At 53.9% G+C, this 19,398-nt stretch overlaps 10 protein-coding genes across 10 annotated transcripts; 6 read left to right on the forward strand and 4 right to left on the reverse strand.

Annotated features, from left to right (window-relative positions):
- Positions 1-272: 272 nt before the first annotated feature.
- On the forward strand, positions 273-533 carry LTS14_008502 (uncharacterized protein; the record flags this gene model as incomplete). Its single annotated transcript, XM_064841190.1, has 1 exon — positions 273-533. One exon carries the CDS (start codon positions 273-275, stop codon positions 531-533), a length of 261 nt encoding a protein of 86 aa, XP_064691054.1.
- Positions 534-638: 105 nt separating this feature from the next.
- LTS14_008503 (uncharacterized protein) lies at positions 639-1,985 on the reverse strand (the record flags this gene model as incomplete). The annotated part of the gene is made up of 2 exons (XM_064841191.1): positions 639-1,678; positions 1,742-1,985. 2 exons carry the CDS (start codon positions 1,983-1,985, stop codon positions 639-641), a joined length of 1,284 nt encoding a protein of 427 aa, XP_064691055.1.
- Positions 1,986-2,606: 621 nt separating this feature from the next.
- Positions 2,607-4,336, forward strand: LTS14_008504 (uncharacterized protein; the record flags this gene model as incomplete). The annotated part of the gene is made up of 4 exons (XM_064841192.1): positions 2,607-2,993; positions 3,059-3,537; positions 3,597-4,093; positions 4,143-4,336. The coding sequence occupies 4 exons, from the start codon at positions 2,607-2,609 to the stop codon at positions 4,334-4,336; spliced, it is 1,557 nt and encodes a 518-aa protein (XP_064691056.1).
- Positions 4,337-5,017: 681 nt separating this feature from the next.
- Positions 5,018-5,632, forward strand: LTS14_008505 (uncharacterized protein; the record flags this gene model as incomplete). Its single annotated transcript, XM_064841193.1, has 1 exon — positions 5,018-5,632. One exon carries the CDS (start codon positions 5,018-5,020, stop codon positions 5,630-5,632), a length of 615 nt encoding a protein of 204 aa, XP_064691057.1.
- Positions 5,633-7,070: 1,438 nt separating this feature from the next.
- Positions 7,071-9,091, reverse strand: LTS14_008506 (uncharacterized protein; the record flags this gene model as incomplete). The annotated part of the gene is made up of 2 exons (XM_064841194.1): positions 7,071-8,294; positions 8,351-9,091. The coding sequence occupies 2 exons, from the start codon at positions 9,089-9,091 to the stop codon at positions 7,071-7,073; spliced, it is 1,965 nt and encodes a 654-aa protein (XP_064691058.1).
- A 503-nt stretch (positions 9,092-9,594) lies between these two features.
- Positions 9,595-10,921, forward strand: LTS14_008507 (uncharacterized protein; the record flags this gene model as incomplete). The annotated part of the gene is made up of 2 exons (XM_064841195.1): positions 9,595-10,427; positions 10,792-10,921. 2 exons carry the CDS (start codon positions 9,595-9,597, stop codon positions 10,919-10,921), a joined length of 963 nt encoding a protein of 320 aa, XP_064691059.1.
- Positions 10,922-11,628: 707 nt separating this feature from the next.
- KEX1 (Cell death protease) lies at positions 11,629-13,604 on the reverse strand (the record flags this gene model as incomplete). The annotated part of the gene is made up of 2 exons (XM_064841196.1): positions 11,629-13,014; positions 13,074-13,604. 2 exons carry the CDS (start codon positions 13,602-13,604, stop codon positions 11,629-11,631), a joined length of 1,917 nt encoding a protein of 638 aa, XP_064691060.1.
- Positions 13,605-14,154: 550 nt separating this feature from the next.
- On the forward strand, positions 14,155-16,005 carry RAD52 (DNA repair protein rad52; the record flags this gene model as incomplete). Its single annotated transcript, XM_064841197.1, has 2 exons — positions 14,155-14,162; positions 14,211-16,005. 2 exons carry the CDS (start codon positions 14,155-14,157, stop codon positions 16,003-16,005), a joined length of 1,803 nt encoding a protein of 600 aa, XP_064691061.1.
- A 165-nt stretch (positions 16,006-16,170) lies between these two features.
- LTS14_008510 (uncharacterized protein) lies at positions 16,171-17,336 on the reverse strand (the record flags this gene model as incomplete). The annotated part of the gene is made up of 2 exons (XM_064841198.1): positions 16,171-17,131; positions 17,326-17,336. 2 exons carry the CDS (start codon positions 17,334-17,336, stop codon positions 16,171-16,173), a joined length of 972 nt encoding a protein of 323 aa, XP_064691062.1.
- An 82-nt stretch (positions 17,337-17,418) lies between these two features.
- LTS14_008511 (uncharacterized protein) lies at positions 17,419-19,398 on the forward strand (the record flags this gene model as incomplete). Its single annotated transcript, XM_064841199.1, has 2 exons — positions 17,419-17,986; positions 18,059-19,398. The coding sequence occupies 2 exons, from the start codon at positions 17,419-17,421 to the stop codon at positions 19,396-19,398; spliced, it is 1,908 nt and encodes a 635-aa protein (XP_064691063.1).

Raw genomic sequence — 19,398 nt, forward strand, 5'->3', positions numbered from 1 at the left:
ACATACGCCACTGACTTGAGCTAAGCGACGGAGCTGCTAAGCACGAAAGGTGCTACACATTCTCATACCACATTTCGCCACTGCTATATGAGCCAAGCGTTGTCGGCGACCACTGCACAACGTACATTTTAAAGACGAGCATCAAGCGTAACACCACCAGCTGAATCGCTACGAATTCCACCCCCCAAAGATACCACTAAAAGTCCCTAGAATGCAAGCGGGTACAGGTCCGCTTCCGAACATGTCCACTCTCGCCAGACTAGCCAGCTACAATGCCGCCGAACGCAATCGAAGCACAAACCGAGTCCACCGCTGCAGGATCCATGCAATGTCTTCTGGAAGAAGGGCGAAGCGGCAAGGAGTACAGCACTATTGCGAAGGAGGCTGACGCTAGGGTGGTGAAGATCAAGTCAGGCTTGACCAGCGTCTTGTTTGCTTTCGCCTTCTGTCTTGTGGTGGTCATCTTGCTGTACCTGATCATTGTCGATCCGGACCAACTAAACAGGATTATAGAGTCACTCAGATTCTGGTGATATCGCCGACGCGAAATCAACCACTGAATCGCCTTCCTATGATGCCCAGCTACTCACAACCCCGAATTTGAGGCTACGTCGACTCGGCATGCAACAAACAACCTCTCAAATCTTGGTCAGCACCGCAGCCACATCTTCCTCCTCGCCAATTTTCCATGCAAGCCCACTCGCCCTCTTCGCCCCTTCAGCACCCAACACAAGTGCAGCCTGGTCGATGAACTTCTCCTCAAGCTGCTCGTGGGTCATGGGAACTTCTAGCGATCCGACAGCATGTTGGATGTGCTTCTCCAGCTTGTCGCCACCCTTTAGGTAGACAGTCAAATACGTCTCGTCCGCTGCCAGCGACTTCTTCGACTCTGCATCGACCTGATCACGTAAAGAGACGACGGCTGAATCCTGAACGACCTCGTCGGCATACTGTGCCGGACCAGCCTTGCCGTACAACAGTCCGACTGCAACACCATGGAAGACCGAGAACTTGCCTTCAAGCCCGTCCTTGGGCTTCCGCTTGGAAGTGAGCTCGATCACAAGCGGATGCACCACAAGCTCAATCTTTTCAATCTGCTTGAGGCTAAACTGCTTCCTTTCCATTTCGTGGTGTAGCTGTATAGCGGCATCGATAGCTGGATGACATACGATTCCGCATGGGAAAGGCTTGAAAGCATTCGCTTCAATCTCCCACTTCTGACCAAGCTCGCCAACATACTTCTGCAATTGAGGTGTCCCACCACCAGCAACCACATTCGCCCATCCTCGTTTCGCCTCGATCGCTGACTCAGAGCTAGTGTAGCCCTTTTCCGCCAACACTGCTGCTAAGAGCCCACCCTGTGCTGCACGTCCAGGATGGAACGACTTGGTATCGGAGCCAAACATCTCCCTTAGTCCGACGACTTGCACGGAAGCGATACCGATAGCATGAGCCATTTGGTCCTCGCTGAGCTTCATGAGCTTCCCAACAGCGACCGCAGCACCAATCGACCCAGTCGTGGAAGTAATATGCCAGCCAATATCATAATGTTCCGGCCAAACCGCCAAGCCAAGCTTGCAAGACGCCTCAATGCCAGCGGTGAGTGCACAAAGGATCTCGGGACCAGATACGGAGCCATTGTACTCAGCATATGCTAGCAAGGCACTTGCCACGGGGCCTGTAGGATGGATAATAGTCGCCAGATGCGTATCATCATAATCATGGACATGACTCGCGGTACCATTCAGCAACGCCGCATGCTGAGCGTCCGTTCTCTTGCCTCCACTGCCGTATAGTGTGGACGTTGGACGGCCGAAGAACGGCTCAAGAGCATCGTGAGCTTTGGTCACGGTAGGGTGGTTCGACCCACCTATTGCGCAGCTGACGTAGTTGTATAGAGAGCGTTTTGCGGCTTGTTGGACGCTGGCTGGTATGGAAGACGGAGTAAGGTTTACGGTCCATGCGGCCAAGGCCTTAGTCGCCATTGCTTGGGCTGACTTATTCTTTTCGGGTAGGAGCTCTTGTATGAGGATGCGATGTCTCCTCAGACTTCGAATGGTCGTACTTGTCGCCACAGTGCTGAACGCCTGCGTCACCGAATATATGCGAGGTTTAGCAGTTATCCCAGAACATCAATGCCGACCTCGGAGGTTTTAATCGATGCTGGAGTCGACAATGTCGATCTTGAACGCGTCACTTCGACACCTTCCCCGCGCGTCAACAAGCGTTCGAAGACGTGCCAGAAGCTCGTCACACATTACCACACCATGAATCCTGTGAAGTCACGCTGTTGGAGGGACAAGAGAGACAGAATCATCTGCAAGATGCCGGATGCTTATGGTTTCCAATGTTACTCACTCCTACCTACCGAGTCTCCGGCGATAGAACGACAACGATGACAAAGCCTAACAGTGCCAACCTGGTAACGTTGATCAATGTAGGAGGTATGAGTGCCGGTAGCCGGATCGGATGCAGATGGGAGTTGAGGTGACACTTCAAGACCAACTGCCCTACATTCTTCACATACGTCCTCGACTATAGATCTCCTTCCTCACTCTCTTCGACTCGTGTACTGGCACTATAATACTTCGTCATCACTACCAAGCATGGGTAGGCGCTACATCCTAGGCCTCCGCGGCTCGCAACTGCGCTCAGCACAGATTTGGGCTGTCATTCTGCCCGCATATATCCTGTTTGGGTGGAACAACGCAGTTGCTGGACCACTTCTGAACCTGCCATCATGGGTGGAAACATTTCCACGAATCGATACAGTCCATGCCATCGGCGCACAAGCAACAGATAATGCTCGTGTGCAAGGCACGGTCGTAGCGATGTATACACTAGGTGCATTCTTCGGTTCACTGAGCTGTATCTGGATTGGCGACAAGCTTGGACGAAAGCGGACGATTCAACTCGGTGCTGCTGTTGATGTGATTGGAGCTCTACTACAAGCCTCATCGTTCTCACTTGGGCAGCTGATTGTGGGACGATTGGTAAGGCTATCAAGTGCGAGGCCGCATCTGTGCTTCCTTGATTTACTAACACGTGAGGATCACAGGTGACAGGGTTTGGCCTGGGAATGCTATCCGCAACAGCGCCTAACTGGCAGAGCGAATGCGCATCTGCGGCTCATCGAGGCGCAGCCGTCGTACTGGAGAGTCTTTTCATCAGTGCGGGTCTGGCTTTGTCAGCTTGGCTCAACCTGGGAATGAGCTTCACAACTGGTTCAGTCTCATGGCGTTTTCCACTGGCCATGAGCGGTTTTTGGGGCCTGATAGTGGTCGCCATGATTCCTATGCTACCGGAATCGCCACGATGGCTCTTGAAACAAGGACGCAGCGAAGAAGCATGCCAGGTACTCTCAGCGCTCGAAGGAGTTCCAGAAGATGATCCCGTGGTTCGTGCAGATGTGGCTGAGATCGCCGAGTCACTAGAGGTTACTGGGAAAGGACGTTTCAGCGATGTTTTCAAGAATGGTGAGCTAAGACTGTTCAACCGAGTCTGTCTGGCATGTGCTGGACAGATGTTCCAACAATTGTGAGTCCTTTACCTGCTCGTGAAAGAGACAAGCTGTTGTGCTAATGCTGTGCTTCTAGATCTGGCATCAACGCTCTGGCCTTTTATGTTACGACCATCTTCGAAAAGTACCTCGGGCTCTCTGGTGTACTTGCACGAATCCTCGGGGCATGCGTATTCACGTTTCAGACAATCTGCTCGCCTATTGGCGTACTGACCGTTGACCGCTTCGGCAGACGGAAGCTCATGTTGGTTGCTGCCATCGGTATGGGAAGCTGCATGGCTATAGTAGCCGGGACGTCTAGCCAGATCCATAACATCGCCTGTGTCGGGACCGCCGGGGCTTTCATCTTCTTGTTCTCCCTGTTCTTTCCGGTCGGCTTTCTTGGACTGACGTTCCTCTATGCGGCAGAGGTCAGCCCGCTGAGCGTAAGAGTGCCCATCACCAGTATTTCCACGGGCACTGCTTGGCTGTTCAACTTCCTGGTCGCGGAGATCACACCCGTGGGCTTCGAGACACTGGGGTGGCGCTACTACATCGTCTGGGCCTGTATAAATCTTTTCCTGATTGTACCCGGTAAGGAAATGATCTCGATCATGTGTAGACTTTTACTGATGCAAAACAGCGGTCTACTTGTTCTTCCCAGAGACGAATGGGAAACATTTGGAGGAAGTAGACCAGATTTTCCGCGACAGCAAGACTATATTCGATCCTGTGAAGGTCGCTCACAACATGCCAAGCGATGTCCTGGTAGAAGACGAGATACGCCAGGAGAAAAGTACGACAGAATTTCCGGAATATGTCAGGACAAATGTCTGATTTGTCTGATCATGATCAGTACGTATAGCAGAATCTCCAGCAGTGCAGCCGCTGCGTTACTTTGACACGATGATGTCAAGATTGACTGTTGGTAGATAGAGAGAGAGATATACAACGGTGATCGACTGTGATCGACTACTCTTTCCATCGGCTAAATTCCGACACTGTCGTCATGGAGGCGAGGTGGCATCAAGGTACTTCAACTCAGTGACACTCGAGCTTCGTACGGAAAGTAGATGTCTGACCATGACTACGATCAAAGGTCCTGGTATATTTCTGGTTCAATATGTGTCCGACAATGCACCATTCAATACTCTGGACGGCATAGCAGGCTGGGCAGCGTCGCTTGGTTACAAAGGCACCTAGATTCCTGTCGATGGACGACTGATCGACATCAAGCTAGCAGCAACCAACCAGGCATACTGCAACGAATTACTGGATGTCTGCGCTAGGCACGAGATCACCTTGACCGAGCTCTCTACCCATCTGCAAGGGCAGTTTGTTGCTGTTCACCCTGCTTACGACACTTTGTTCGATGGCTTCGCTCCTGCAGAAGTCCACGCAAAGCCAAAGGAGCGACAAACATGGGCGGTGTCGGTTCTGATGGATGCTGCGAAAGCGTCGAAGAATCTAGGTCTCACATGACATGCAACCTTTTCTGGCTCACTGGCTTGGCCATATATGTGTCAGTGGCCGCAACGGCCCGATAGTCTGATCGATGAAGCCTTTGGAGAGCTCGCGAAGCGTTGGAAGCCGATCCTTGATGCATTCGACGAAGCTGCTGTAGATGTCTGCTATGAGATTCATACTGGCGAAGATCTCCATGATGGCACTTCCTTCGATCGCTTCCTGGATGCTACTCACCACCACCCACGAGCTTGCATCTGCTTCGACCCCTCCCACTTCGTCCTCCAGCAGCTAGACTATCTCTTGTTCGTCGATCACTACCATGAACGCATCAAAATCTTTCACGTCAAGGACGCCGAGTTGAGGCCAAACGGCAAGCAAGGTGTATATGGAGGCTTTGCAGGTTGGCGTGATCGAGCTGGCCGCTTCCGTGCCCTTGGCGATGGCCAAGTGGACTTCAAGGCCTTATTCACTAAGCTAGCTCTCTACGACTATTCTGGCTGGGCAACACTTGAGTCCGAGTGTGCTGTGAAAGAAGCCATAATTTGCGCTGAAGAGGGAGCACCACGGATACGAGACTTTATCCTTCCTGTAGCAGCTTCTGACTTCGATGACTTTGCCGGGGCAGGAAACACTGATCCGAAGCAGATATTGGGCATCGGTAGATAGCCATCTTCAAAGCATATCCTAAGTCGGCTCCTGAGATGAATGCCGTTGTTCTTACTTTCGAGGTGAAGTCTACCCCATCAATGTACATTCATGCACCATTCTTTCGGGGTTTGTTTCCTCCTTGGACCTAACCGCATGGCATCGACATACTACGGTGATGACACAGAGCACCAGACGGTCACTTGCAAGGTCAGACATGTGTGTCGCACTCTGCACCGTGGCTTTGTCTCCCTTGATCATGACATGTCAAGCTCCACTTTGTTCTTTGGCACAACGCCATTGTACAGTGATTGAACACAGGCATATGAAGAGCCGACACCATGCGGTCTTTTACTTCCAGCCTAGCAGCACTCAGGCTGGCTCAGAGTCTCCCCGCGCCGGCGTAGGGAAGTCGTGGGCTCAGAAAAACAACATGACCACGCGCAGTCGACCAGAAGCAGGCCAATTGCCTCAGCAGCATTTTCGCAGGAACCTTACCCAATATCAAGCCATCGGCAGGGGGTCCCACAGCAACACCTTCATCGCTAGCAGGAAACCGGCCCTCAGAAGCGCCACTGGGAATTGCCTTACGTTGGTCGTTGTGAAGTTCAATAAGCTCGGGGGACGGGCTGATCCAGAGGACAGTCTACGCAATGAGGTCGATGTACTGAAAAGACTGACAGGCTCAGGCGGACATGCGGGTGTCATCAGAATCGTGGACTATCATGTGGACGGCCACATTCAATAGATGACAACACCGTTCCACAGCGGCGGAAATCTGGATCATTTCGTCAAGAATTTCTCGAATGCGCTGAGCGACTCCTTCGTCTGGCACACCATCTATTGTGTTACGGACGCTCTGCATTGGCTGTTTTACGGAATTTTCCCAACAAGCTCAGAGCCATTGCCAGGTTGGTACGCTTTTCATGGTGACCTCTGTCTCCCAAACCTTCTGTTGACATCGGCTCCAGGCCGGGGGCCAGCAAATCTCCCGCAGATCGTGATGCAGATTTCGGCTCGGCAGAGATCTACACACAGCGATCTGAGACGTCTGTCCAAAAGTTCGTAAAGCAGCAAGCGCTCGATCTGTGTTTCTTCGGCAACTACAGCGTCAATGAGATGACCCAAGCCGCAAGAGCCATATCAGGGCGGAGCACCCAAGAACTGGACTATTGGAGTGCGCACTTTCGAAACCTCTCTCGGTCTGTTGATTCCTGGGTGAGTGTGTTTAACGTACTCAACTCGCTGCGCAGCTTTCATGGTGCGGCTGCAGTGCGCAGGCTGGAGCACGTAGAGCCATTGCCGACTTTCGTAATCGATGCAATCGATACTCTGCCGGTACTGTATGAACTTAAGTAGCGGGCGCCGGGCCGTGCTCGTAGATGCATTCTTTTCGTATAACAAGTCACAAACTCGCTCCAATGTCATACCCGTTGTCGGTCTGATGTTGTGTGGGCAGCTAGTGGTTGTCTCGTGGTATGGGATGGTCCTGAGCGACTCTCTGGAACTTAGTAGCCCGTGGGAAGACCATACCTTCACTCAGTGGACCCACTTCGCGGCGGAACAAGTCCTGGTATGGGGTGTGACTTTCGATGGCTTTGTAGCCACCTCGGGCCATCAGCTCTTCGCGCCTTTGCTTGATTTCATCCGCGGAGATCAGAATGTTCACCTTGCGCTTGGTAAGATCGACACGTAGCTTGTCGCCGTCTTTCAAAATAGCTAAGTTGCCATTTGCGGCAGCTTCAGGGCTTGCGTTGAGAATACTTGGTGAACCAGAAGTGCCACTCTGCCTGCCATCACCAATACAAGGAAGTGAGTACTTGAGACCCTTCTTCAGCAGTCGACCTGGTGCTGTCATGTTGACAACCTCGGCGGCGCCTGGATAGCCGAGAGGACCGGTGCCACGCATAACAAGAATCGTACGTTCGTCAACCTCGGCAGTCTCGATACGCTTGTGGTAGTCTTCCGGGCCGTCGAACACCACAGCTTTGGACTCGAACGCATTGGGGTCATTGGGATCTTCCAGAAAGACTTTGCGGAATTCCTCCGAGATCACAGACGTCTTCATGATAGCAGAGTCAAACAAGTTGCCAGTAATGTGCAAGAACCCAGCGTCCTTGAGCATCGGCTGTCCGTATTCCTTTATCGTTCGCCGGTCCCAGGAGTGCTTGCCAGCGTTGTTCTCTCTAATCGTCTTGCCATTTGCGGTGAGCGCACTCTCGTGAAGCCGCCCCTGGTCCAAAAGCTCTGCGATAACAGCTTGGAGACCACCCGCACGATGATACTCCTCGCCTAGGTACTCTCCAGCAGGCTGTAAGTTGACTAGCAGTGGCAGACTATGACCGATGTTGTCCCAATCATCCAGATCCAGCTTCACACCAATATGTTTCGCTATGGCATTGAGATGGATCGGTGCGTTAGTGCTGCCACCAATGGCTGTGTTGACCATGATTGCATTCTCGAAGGCCTCTCTGGTCATGATGTCGCTTGGCTTACGATCAGCATGCACCATCTCCACGATCTGGACACCCGTCTTGTATGCACATTGTGCCCGTTCTCGATAAGGTGCAGGAATAGCTGCACTACCTGGCAGTGCCATACCAAGTGCTTCCGCGAGGGCGTTCATAGTGGAAGCTGTTCCCATTGTATTGCAGTGCCCGACGCTGGGCGTGCCCTTTGTTACCTACCAGTATCGTCAGCATTTCTTCAGTCACTATTCTATAGCTCGATGACACTCACAAGGTCAAATACGCCGGTATCATCGATTTCACCAGCAGCATGTAGCTCGCGCGCTTTCCAGACCACGGTGCCCGATCCAATGAGCGCTTTTCGATCGTACCCGTTCAGCATCGGGCCGACATTAAGGCATATAGCTGGAATATTCATGGTCGACGCTGCCATGAGCATGGCAGGGGTCGTCTTGTCGCACCCTGTGAGCAGCACCACGCCGTCGAATGGGTAAGCATATAGTAGTTCTACCAGGGACAAGTAACTCAGATTGCGATCAAGCGTCGCAGTAGGGCGACGTGAGCTTTCCTGGATGGGATGAGTCGGGAACTCGATGGCGATACCTCCCGCAGTTCGAATGCCTTCGCGGACGCGCTTAGCTAAAGTGGTGTGGTACTGATTGCAGGGAGCAAGATCTGAGCCGGACTGTGCTATACCAATGATTGGCTTCCCAGATAGTAGTTCCTCGCTAGTCAGACCATAATTCATGTAGCGATCAGCATAAAGGGCAGACATTGCCAAGTCGTCTGGCTTGTTAAGCCATTGTGAGGATCGCAAGGACTTCTTTGGGCTTGTCTCCATGCTTGACAACTTCTCCTCAAGCTCCTTCGTGCGTGCTCGAAGTGTGGTCAACTCAGTCTTGTAGTCTTCGATATCAGTAATGTTGCCGTTGCCGTGATGTGTACACCCATTTGCGTTCAGGTCAGTACTTGAGCAGCCATTGCAAGACTCGCCATTAGTGTTCGTCGCCATATCAGTGTGCGAGTGTTCTGCCGTAGCTAGCAAGGCAAGGAATCAGAGCGAGACGGTCCTGTACAGATATTATGTATTCGCCGTACTTACGCCTGCTATGGCCGTTCGCTCCACTTCACTGATCCCGCGGCCGAAGATGCACCCACTTCTGTACTTCTGTGGTTGTGGGGTCTCGGGTGAGCTGTCGCCGTAAAGACCTCGTCACGAGTAAATGTTTCAACAACGTGTATGGACCAAAGCCTTGTGAACCGTCTCACCCTCGCGAATCGCGTAGCAGGCAGCGCAGTCGAAATCGCGACAGCATGGCCAATCGCCTTGTCCACGATTCTGTGAGGGTTGGCGAAACTCGACAAGGACGCAACGAATGGCAAGGAGAATTGGTGGTGACGAAAAGGCCAGTCGCCGTACCTTCCCTGTACGGAAAGGCTCGGCAACCACGCGCGGCCGGCTAACTACATCGCCGGATGGTCCGATCCCCTGAACACTGTCTAACCAATTCCACGATGTCCACGGTAATGGGCTTGAAGCGTAACAAAAGCATACAGGGCCTTACCGCGTTACTAAACAGTCTACAAAGAGTCATATCGAACAGACCCGAGGCGGTGGAAGGTCTATACTGGCTTGCCATCTGGTCCGTGGACGGCTCACTGGAAAATGAGAGCTTTAACGACGTCTTGCAACGACTAGTTGTACCTCGAATCCTGAAAGACGAAGGTGCCAGTCTGTTGTGGAAGCTGCGAAACGCTAGTCCCGCCGCTCGAGGTGGCAACCAAGTCAACGGCCATACACCTCAGCATGGCGGACCTTGTGCGCTGGCAGTACGTCTTCGAGACGTTGAGATGACTTGGACTTCACGGGCACTGCAAAGACTTGCTCTGGGACGGCGAGACGGAGATCAGCCCCGAGTCTTCGGCACTGAAGTCAGGACCTACGAGCTCGTTCAGCGGTATGAGGGACAGCGAGGACCCAAAGCACGAGGTACCTGCGTGGTAGCAGTTCTCCTAGAGCCTGCACCCGGCCAGGAGAGCGATGTAGATTCCTGGTATCGACGTGAGCATCTAGCAAAGATTGCCGCCACGCCAGTGCACATACGCACGACTCGCTACAGGCTCCGTACCGGACTGGTCCATGGAGCCAACGATGGAGGGCCAACGATGCTCGCGCTTCACGAATGCGTGAGTGCGCAAGTATTACTGGACTATGCGATCCAGCATGGTCATATCGTCAAGGAGACGCCGTGGTCGAAGCGTGTTTTCGAGAATGCACAGTCTGTCGAGCGCACGATCTGGGACGTCACTGGAAAGTACCAACAATGCGACGCGAAACTCGATAAGCTGTGAGACCCATACCAGTAGAGACCTTTATTCATTGGGGATCTACTTCTGGACTGTTGCCGCAGTCCTCTGGGCCCAAATTTGCACGCCAGAAGTCAGATTCGGCGGTCCACTTATGCGAGGACACCAACAAGTGACAACATGCTCGGGCTGACTTGAGTACTGAGGAAGCCGTGCACCACTTGCTGTTGAAGCCGTCAGCTCAGATGACCGGTGGACCATCCGCTGTGAACCCCTCCTTCAAGCACAAAAAACAGCCACCCTCCCGTCCAAACGAGTCCTCCCAGCTTGATCACGCCCGGCCTCGGAGGCGAATGTGCCTGTCAGATGGCCTCGGATCGACTGAGCAAGCTGATGACAAGCTAGTCCTCCAGCGGTCTATGCGAACCAAGCAAAGGTCAAATCGGCAAAGGTCCTCGACTTCAACGCCACCAACAATATTCGTCCCGTGCAAACACAAGCAAATATCATCGGTGGAAGGTTTTTGCACAAATAGCAACACACACGCCACAGAGCGCTCCTTCTCCTTGACCCCGGGACTGGGGGCTACGCATAATTCAGAATCGCACGCCGGACGCGATACACAATCCCAAGACTAGCACGATACGGACGACCGTCGTCTGAAAGCTTTCCCCCATGTCTATATCGACTCTGCATTGGAACCCGCGTTGCGAGTGCTGTCCCGCGAGGGTCTGCGACGAGGTGATACATGCGCTGCGGAGGCAGGGGGCTGTCAACGGATTATGGTCTATGCTGAACATGCGAGCTTTTGCGCAACTGAGTGATGAAAAACGTGCATTTGTACGCACCTGGCTGTAAACACCATGTCCTGCGTCGAAAGAAACGCCACGTCGTTGGCCCTTTTGTGTGGATACACACGAGAGCGTGTCGAGTATGCGCGAGCCTGATTGGAACCTGTGTTGAGAGCATTTGAATCTTGGACCGGGTTTCCAATAGAACAGCTGGTATTCTCAGCTCTTTGGCGCTCAGGACTATTTTCCCTCTTCCCTCGACATTATTTCTTTGTTCGCCTGTGGCAAAGGCGAGCACAAGGAGTCTGGACGGGATAGATCTAGCAGAGCAGCAGAAGCATCGTACACACTATTCTTCTATCTAGTAACACAAGCAACCCCCGAAACCAAGCCAGCCCTCCTCCTAGCGCCCAAGAAACGCCGGACCCCAGCGTCAAAAGAGTCACGATCATTACCGCGCATGCCCATTCCCATTCAGTTTCCCATACCCACTTCCCTCATCTCCACTCTCATCATCGCCCAAATCGAATGCATCCTCGTCCAACACCCCCCTCCCACCACCTCTACCCTTCGCCCCCAAATCATCCAGCTCACTCTCATCATACTCCCTCGCGGCCTCCACATCCTCCCTCTCCCGAAACCTCTCCCCATCCAAGCCCAACCCACTCGCCATACCGGCCCCACCACCCCTACCATCATACGGATCACTGCCGCCGCCACCAAACAAAGACTTATACCCCGCCCGCCTTCTCCTGCCCCTCCACCAAAACAACCCCACGACCACGAGGACGATGATGAGCAGTGCGAGCGCCGCCTCCGAGCTCCGCTGATAAGCCTTATAAGCCGCCTTATCCGCCTTCGCCTGCGCCGCCTCCTCCGCAGAGGTACTATTCGGATGCCCACCCACACTCGTCTCGGGATGCGCCTTCTCCCCATCGATCCTAGAATCCGCCGGCTGCCCACCAATGGACGCGATATCGACGCCCATGAATCGATCCAACATATCCCTCGTTCGACGGGGGAAATCAAAGGGAACCATATGGGAGGAGTTGTAGAATTTGATGTAGGTCAGGTTACGGGCGGATTGGTAGATACCGGCTGGTTCGTTTTCGAAAGACCAATCCCGACGCGGGGCGTAGACGCCCGGGGAGGTTTCCATACCTGTGCCGTTATTGAAGATGAGGTTTGAGATGAGGGTTTCCGTGCCAATGTGGTTGCATATCAGGTCCTTGTCGCCGGAGAAGAGGATGATGGGCAGTTGTTCCAGTAGGCCAGGTAAGAGAGTTACAGCAGGCGGGGAATTGTAGGCTTTGAAGTTCGAGCTGACTTGCCCATTACATTCCTGCCAGCCGGTCTTCTTGTCCGGATTGATGTGCAGAGCGCTAATGACGTCGCTCCGTCGAAGATAAGGTGTGACTTGTTTCAGATCCGGAGGCCAGGACATTCCGCATGAGGGATAGGAGTCGTGTAAGCGCGTGTCGTACATGTTGATACAATCTCCATTCTTAGCCGTCAACCTCAGAATCTCCTGCAGAATCCCCTCGCAAGATCCAGTATCGACATGGTCTTTCCCGCCCTTGTCCAGAGCCTGATAACATTTCTTCTGCTGGTCTTGAATTTGTCGTTCCTCATCACTTCCACTCGTGATCAAGCCGGCTTCGTAGCCGAATTGGAGGTAAGCAGGGTATTGATCAGGGCCAGAAATCCATCCATTGCCAATGAGTAAGCCGGAGACGTTCCAGGCTGGAGCGGAAGGATTGGCGGCGTTGCGGTCGAGCATGGCGCGGGCAATGTAGGGGATATGTTGGCCGGCGTACGATTCGCCTGCGATGTAGATCTATCACCACATCAATTAGCCCAGCCCATTTCAACGATCCACTCACACTGCAGACTCACATCATCCATCGTATACTCAGGAAACACGACAAACCACTTCTCCAAGAAAGCGACGAATTGTGCCGACATCTCCGTCAATTCATGCGTATAGCTGTCCCCGTCCACATAGCTAAAGCCGGTACCCACGGGGTTATCCACGAACAACACATTGGCGAATTCATCCCAACTTCCTTCATTATACGTCAATGTCCCGTCCTCCTTGACTCGGTAGGGTCCAATTTCCATCAATGCCCCGTCCAAAGAACTGCACCCCGGCCCGCCATTGAGCCAGATGACTAAGCGCGAGCGATTGGCGATGTGTCTGTTCTTGTAGAACCAGAAGAAGAGGTTGCCGTGGTGTTCCGGCGTGATCTCAATGTGTCCCGCGTATTGTTTCAGGAGAGGTTCGGGTGCTCCCGGTAAGGATGAGATGAAGTAGTCTGCCGCCGTCTTCTCCGCGACTGCAAGTGGTAGCCAGGCGAAGGCGAGGGCGAGGAGGTTGGGCAGGGTGAAGAGGTGACGCCATTGTGATCTGGATCGGGAAGGAGCCATGGTTGTGTATAAGTGCTGTAAGGCAGGTGCGGATCTGAGTGCCACTAATGACCGGAAGCACTCTTCTCAGTCACTGTCACCGTCCCAAGCTCGTGCAGTGCACACATGCAGCTATCCTCCGTGACCTTCAGGCCGATTGCAACCATCCACGTTCAGGCCAAGTGCAACCATCCGCGTTCCAGCTCGTGCCTGTCCTCGATCGGCGCTGTAGAGTTCCGTTCTGAAGAGCAGCCACAGGTCGATGATACAGTCAAATCAAGGGAAGAGAGAGACTGGAGTCAGCGTCACTCGAATTGCAGCATTTGACATGGTCGAAATAGCGTTATAGATGGGATGCCTCGTGGCTTATTATTGTACCTCACCTTGCATCTGACAAAGGAGTTGAAGATCACGTGCATACGCTCAGCAGATAAGGTTTCCGGAGTTTGGCAAGGGAACGTCGGCGCGTCGACGCGTTCCTCCAGCTTCGTCGCAACAGGCATCAGATCGAACATCCAACTTTACTTCCCTGCCTTACTTCTTCTACCAACACGGCAGACGATGCCAAACAATGCCTCTGTAGGTATGTATTCCTGCTCGTACATCTTCACAACTAATGCTGTACAGACCAGGTGACCAACACCGCGACACGCCCGCCACGACCAACCCATTCCACGACCCCAAACACCACATCTCCGAATACACCGCCCAAGAAATCGCCACCCTTCAGTCCCGACTCGAGAAACAACTAGGTCCCGAATATATATCGACTCGACCAGGCAACGGAGGGGGAAAAGTCCACTACTTGGCTGCCGAGAAAGTCATCAATCTTGCCAACGAGGTATTCGGCTTCAACGGCTGGAGCTCTTCCATCCAGAATGTGCAGATCGATTTCGTCGACGAACATCCGCAGAGTGGCAAGATAACCCTAGGACTCAGCACAATCGTGCGAGTGACGTTAAGGGATGGGACGTTTCATGAAGACATAGGGTACGGCCACATTGAGAACTGCAAAGGCAAGGCAGCAGCGTTCGAGAAAGCGAAAAAGGAAGCGGCGACCGATGCACTCAAAAGAGCATTGCGGAATTTCGGCAACGTGCTGGGCAATTGTCTGTATGACAAGGACTATCTGCAGAAGATCACAAAAGTAAAGGTTGCACCCAGTAGATGGGATGCAGATAATCTACACAGACATCCGGACTATGCGCCCATCAAGAAGGAGAGTATAGCGGGTAATGAGGCGGTGCAGCAGGAGAAGGCGACGGCGGTCGCGAGACAATCGAGCGTGCAGTCAGGCGTGTCGTATGGATCCGCTGAATTCGAGGATGACTTCGGTGGTAGCGGTTTGGATGATGTGGACTTCACTCATCCCGATGAGGTACGGCTGGATGATACGACCATGCAAGCTCCCGAGACACCTGCACAGAGAGCTATCAATGGTCCGCAACAGGCACAGCGGCAGGGTGTACCGAGAATGCATTCGATGCCACAATTACGGCCACCAAATGTGCAATCACCCCAGCGTGCGCAGGGACCACCAGCACCGCAGAGGCCACCAGGAGTGCAGAATGTTCCACAGCAGCAGCAGCAAGTCCCCAATCGCATGCCGCCACCATTACAGGCAGCTCAACAACGAGCTATGCAGCAGCAGCAGCAGCATCAAGCAAATATGATGCAGAAACCACAGCAACAGCAACACTCGCACTCCGAAGCGCCTCGTACAAACTCCAACCCGTCCTCAGCAACAACAGTAGCCGACTCACCCTCCAACATCCCACCAAACGAAACAGTCCCATCCATAACCGGCCAAGACCTCGACGACCGCGGCCTCCCCATCCCCCGACAACCACCCCCGGACATCCCTGCAGGATTTGTAACAGGCCGTAGTGTGGACCTCCTCAACAGACCTCCAGACACCCGTCCCACCGACGCCATCCGCGCCTTTGACCCCCACGCCGAGAGCCCGAGTATCCGACGCACGCACGGTGTGAATCCGGGGAAGAGTGCGCCGGTGACGAGGACGGCCTTGTCCACTACCGGGGCGACAGGAGGAGGAGGAGGAGGAGGACTACCACCCGGCGCCCAACGAGCGCCTATACAAGCGCATGCCGGCGCTACGACATCAGCAAACCGCAGCGGAACCGACTTTGTCAACCCTTCCTTAGACATAAGTAGACGCATCGGCGCCCCACAGCAAGCAGGCGGGCTTTCGAATCGAGGAGCTTATCGGCCTCCGTCGGCTGTGGTGCCGGTTAAGAGGCCGCCGTTGGCTGATGTGAGTAATTTGCCTGCTCAGATGGATGGGCCGGGGGATGCGAAGAAAGTGAAGTTGGGAGGGGAGGTGGGCCCGGGTGCTGGTACCGAGACCGTCGTTCCCGAGGGGCAGCAGAATGCCGTGGGTGAGTCTGGTGCTGCTGCGTGAATGGTGGGTGTCTCCAGCCCTAGCTGAGCCAGCAGAGCCGTGGTCGACATTGTTGGTTTGGCTCTGCGTGAGGATGGTGGTCTTTTTTTCTTTAGCGAGCAAGCGAGCGAAAATCCCTCTTGCTTCTGCATGGATGAAAAGCAAAACCCGAGTCATGAAACCAAGTCACGTTCCCCTTCCAGCTTGCTTGGTCATGGGCAGGCCGCCGAAATCCTCCATCTCACCCTTTCCCTTCCCCTCTCCAACACGCGCCACACCGCCCTTCCCATTACCCCTACTTTTCCCTTTCCGTGGTGCCGTGATCTCGACTTCCGCCCCCTCCTTACTCTCGTCCTCAAGACTCTGCTCCCTTGCAGCTCCCGTTCGAGCACCATTGCCACCACCCGTACTCTCCACCCCGGCAATCTCCACCCCAACCCCCTCGACATCGCCTTCGCCAACGATACGTGAGATGAGGGTGAATCTGGCCTTGGCACCCGCTAATCGCTCATCGCATTCATTCACCGTATCCTCCGTGTTCTTCGTTTCGAGACTCTCCGGGTCCGTGAGTTCGAGGAGGCGATCTACGTGCCGTCTCAACCTCTCTGAGCCGGAGAGCGGAGGGAGCATAACATCGACTTCATCGATGTCGGTGCTGCGTGGAGCGGGAGAGTCGTAAGAGTCGTTCTGAGCAGGAGCCACAAGCCCCACGTCCTCCTTCCCACCACCAACCTTCACAACGCCACCAGCTCCAGTCTTGGCCGTAACAGCCGTAGTCGCAGCAGGAGGAGATAGGGCGGATAATCTTGCGTCCCAAACGGCGGCTCGACCGGCAAGTCGACCCATCTGAACGAATTTGTCAAAGCCCTTCTCTAGACCAAAAATCCGACCCTCGATTCGGCCGGAACGGATTCCGTCGTTGAGGCCGAGGGAGTAGCCTTCGGTGTAGTAGTCTTGTTCTAGGGAGAGGAGGGGGGCGAAGGGGTCGTCGTCTTCAGTTCCTGGATTGATCTTGGTCTGTGAGGGGAAAGAAATCTTGGTGTCCACGTCTGTGTCCATTGCTGTGGCCATGTTCGTGATGGCGGGACGGTAGGAGGAATAATTGGGCTCGGATGTCATGCGGGAAGCAGATGCTTCATGAGATGATCTGTGTTGGTGACACTGCTGAATTGGTCAGGTAACTGTCTTGATTGCAATCCCTCCGCTCTGTACATCTATGTGTGCTTAGTACGGGGAAATGAAATGCTCATATCAACTTACTAACCGTCGTGAAATTTATGCCTCAGGTTTCCTGCCCCACCAAGCGCGTCGAAGTGGGATGTGTTTCGGCCTTTGACTCACGGCGAGAGCATGCGACTCGTTGCTCTTTTTGCTCTACAATCCTATCCACAGGCTACGCCGGCCTCCCTCAACACAGTAGAACACATGTCAACCATGAACGGAACAACGAGGCTCCACGAGATCCTCCCCGAGGCCGGCAAGAAGAACATCCTCATCACCTCCGCCCTGCCCTACGTGAATAATGTCCCCCACTTAGGAAACATCATCGGCTCCGTCTTGAGTGCCGACGTCTTCGCCCGCTACTGCAAAGCGCGCGGCCACCCGACCCTCTTCATCTGCGGGACAGACGAGTATGGGACAGCGACGGAAACGAAAGCGATAGAGGAGAAAGTGACTCCCCAAGAGCTATGTAACAAATACAACAAGATTCATAAAGAGATTTATGACTGGTTTGAAATCAGCTTCGATCACTGGGGCCGCACACCAACGCCAGAGCAGACGGAGATTGCACAGGATATTTTCTTGAAGCTGCACAAGAATGGGTATTTGGAGGAACGGACGACCACACAACCATATTGCGAGCACGCAGAGCATCAGAACTACCTCGCGGATAGATTTGTAGAAGGGGAGTGTCCCAAATGCGGGTATAATGATGCCCGAGGAGACCAATGCGACAAGTGCGGGCAGACGTACGAGGCGCTGGAGTTGAAGAACCCGCGGTGTAAGTTACATCAGGATACCACGCCGGTGCCGAGAGACACGAATCATATCTTCTTGCTGTTGGATAAATTAGCGGATCAGGTGGCGCCGTGGAGTGAGAAGGCGATGTCCGAAGGGAAATGGAGCGAAAACGGAAAGAACATTACGAATTCGTGGATTCGGGTCACTGGACTTGAGCCGAGAGGTATCACACGAGACCTGAAATGGGGCACGCCAGTACCATTACCTGGATATGAAAATAAAGTGTTGTACGTCTGGTTCGACGCCTGTATCGGCTATGTCTCGATCACAGCAACGTATACCAAGCAATGGGAGAAGTGGTGGCGGGATCCGGAGAACGTCTCGCTCTACCAATTCATGGGCAAGGATAATGTACCGTTCCACACGGTCGTATTTCCCTGCTCTCAGCTAGGGACCGGGGACAAATGGACGATGCTGAACACCCTCTCCACAACCGAATACCTCAACTACGAAGGCGGCAAGTTCAGCAAATCCCGCAACATCGGCGTCTTCGGCACCAACGCGCAGGATACCGGTGTAGCGGCGGATGTGTGGCGGTACTTCCTCCTGCTCCGGCGGCCAGAGACTAGCGACACAGAATTCCAATGGGACGGCTTCATCTCAGCAAACAACAACGAACTCGTCGCCAACTTCGGCAATTTCGTCAACCGCATACTAAAATACGTCAACAGCGCAAACTACAACAACATCATCCCCGCCGCACCACACCACTCACAACTCCCGGAAGCAGTAGCCCAGAGATTACAACAACACATCACCGAAGCAAACGACATCCTAGCCCGATATAGGACCGAACTAGACGCGACCCATCTCAAACAAGGTCTAGTCCTCGCACGAGATTTATCCAGCCTCGGCAACAAACTCCTGCAAGACAACCGCCTGGACAACTCCCTCCACACCACCGAACCCCTCCGCTGCGACGCCGTGGTGAACCTGGGCATGAACCACATCCACCTCCTCGCCTCCCTCCTAGCACCCTACCTCCCCTCCACCACCCGCTCCATCCTCCGCCAACTCCGCACATCCCTCCTCACCATCCCAGCCGGGACATGGACACCGGACTCCATAAGCGGTGGGCATGAGATAGGCGCTGCCGAGCACTTGTTTACTAATATCCAAAAGGGAAAAGAACAAGAATGGAAAGAGTTATTTGGTGGGGATGAGCTAAAGAAGGTCAAGGAGGCTGAGGCGGTCAAGAAGGTGGCGAGGAAGGCGGAGAAGGAGAGGAAGAAGGCGAGGAGGGCGGCGGAGAAGGAGGGGGGTGGAGATGGAGATGGGAAGGTGGGGACGAGTGTGGAGGGGGTTGAGAAGGAAGGGGAGGGGAAGGTGGATGAGGGAGTTCGGGAGGTGACGGAGGGGGTGAAGGGGGTGAAGCTCGCGGCCACGAGTTGA

This window comes from Recurvomyces mirabilis (genome assembly GCF_035927965.1).
Source record: "Recurvomyces mirabilis strain CCFEE 5264 chromosome Unknown scaffold_26, whole genome shotgun sequence".
Taxonomy (NCBI): Eukaryota; Fungi; Ascomycota; class Dothideomycetes; order Mycosphaerellales; family Teratosphaeriaceae; genus Recurvomyces; species Recurvomyces mirabilis.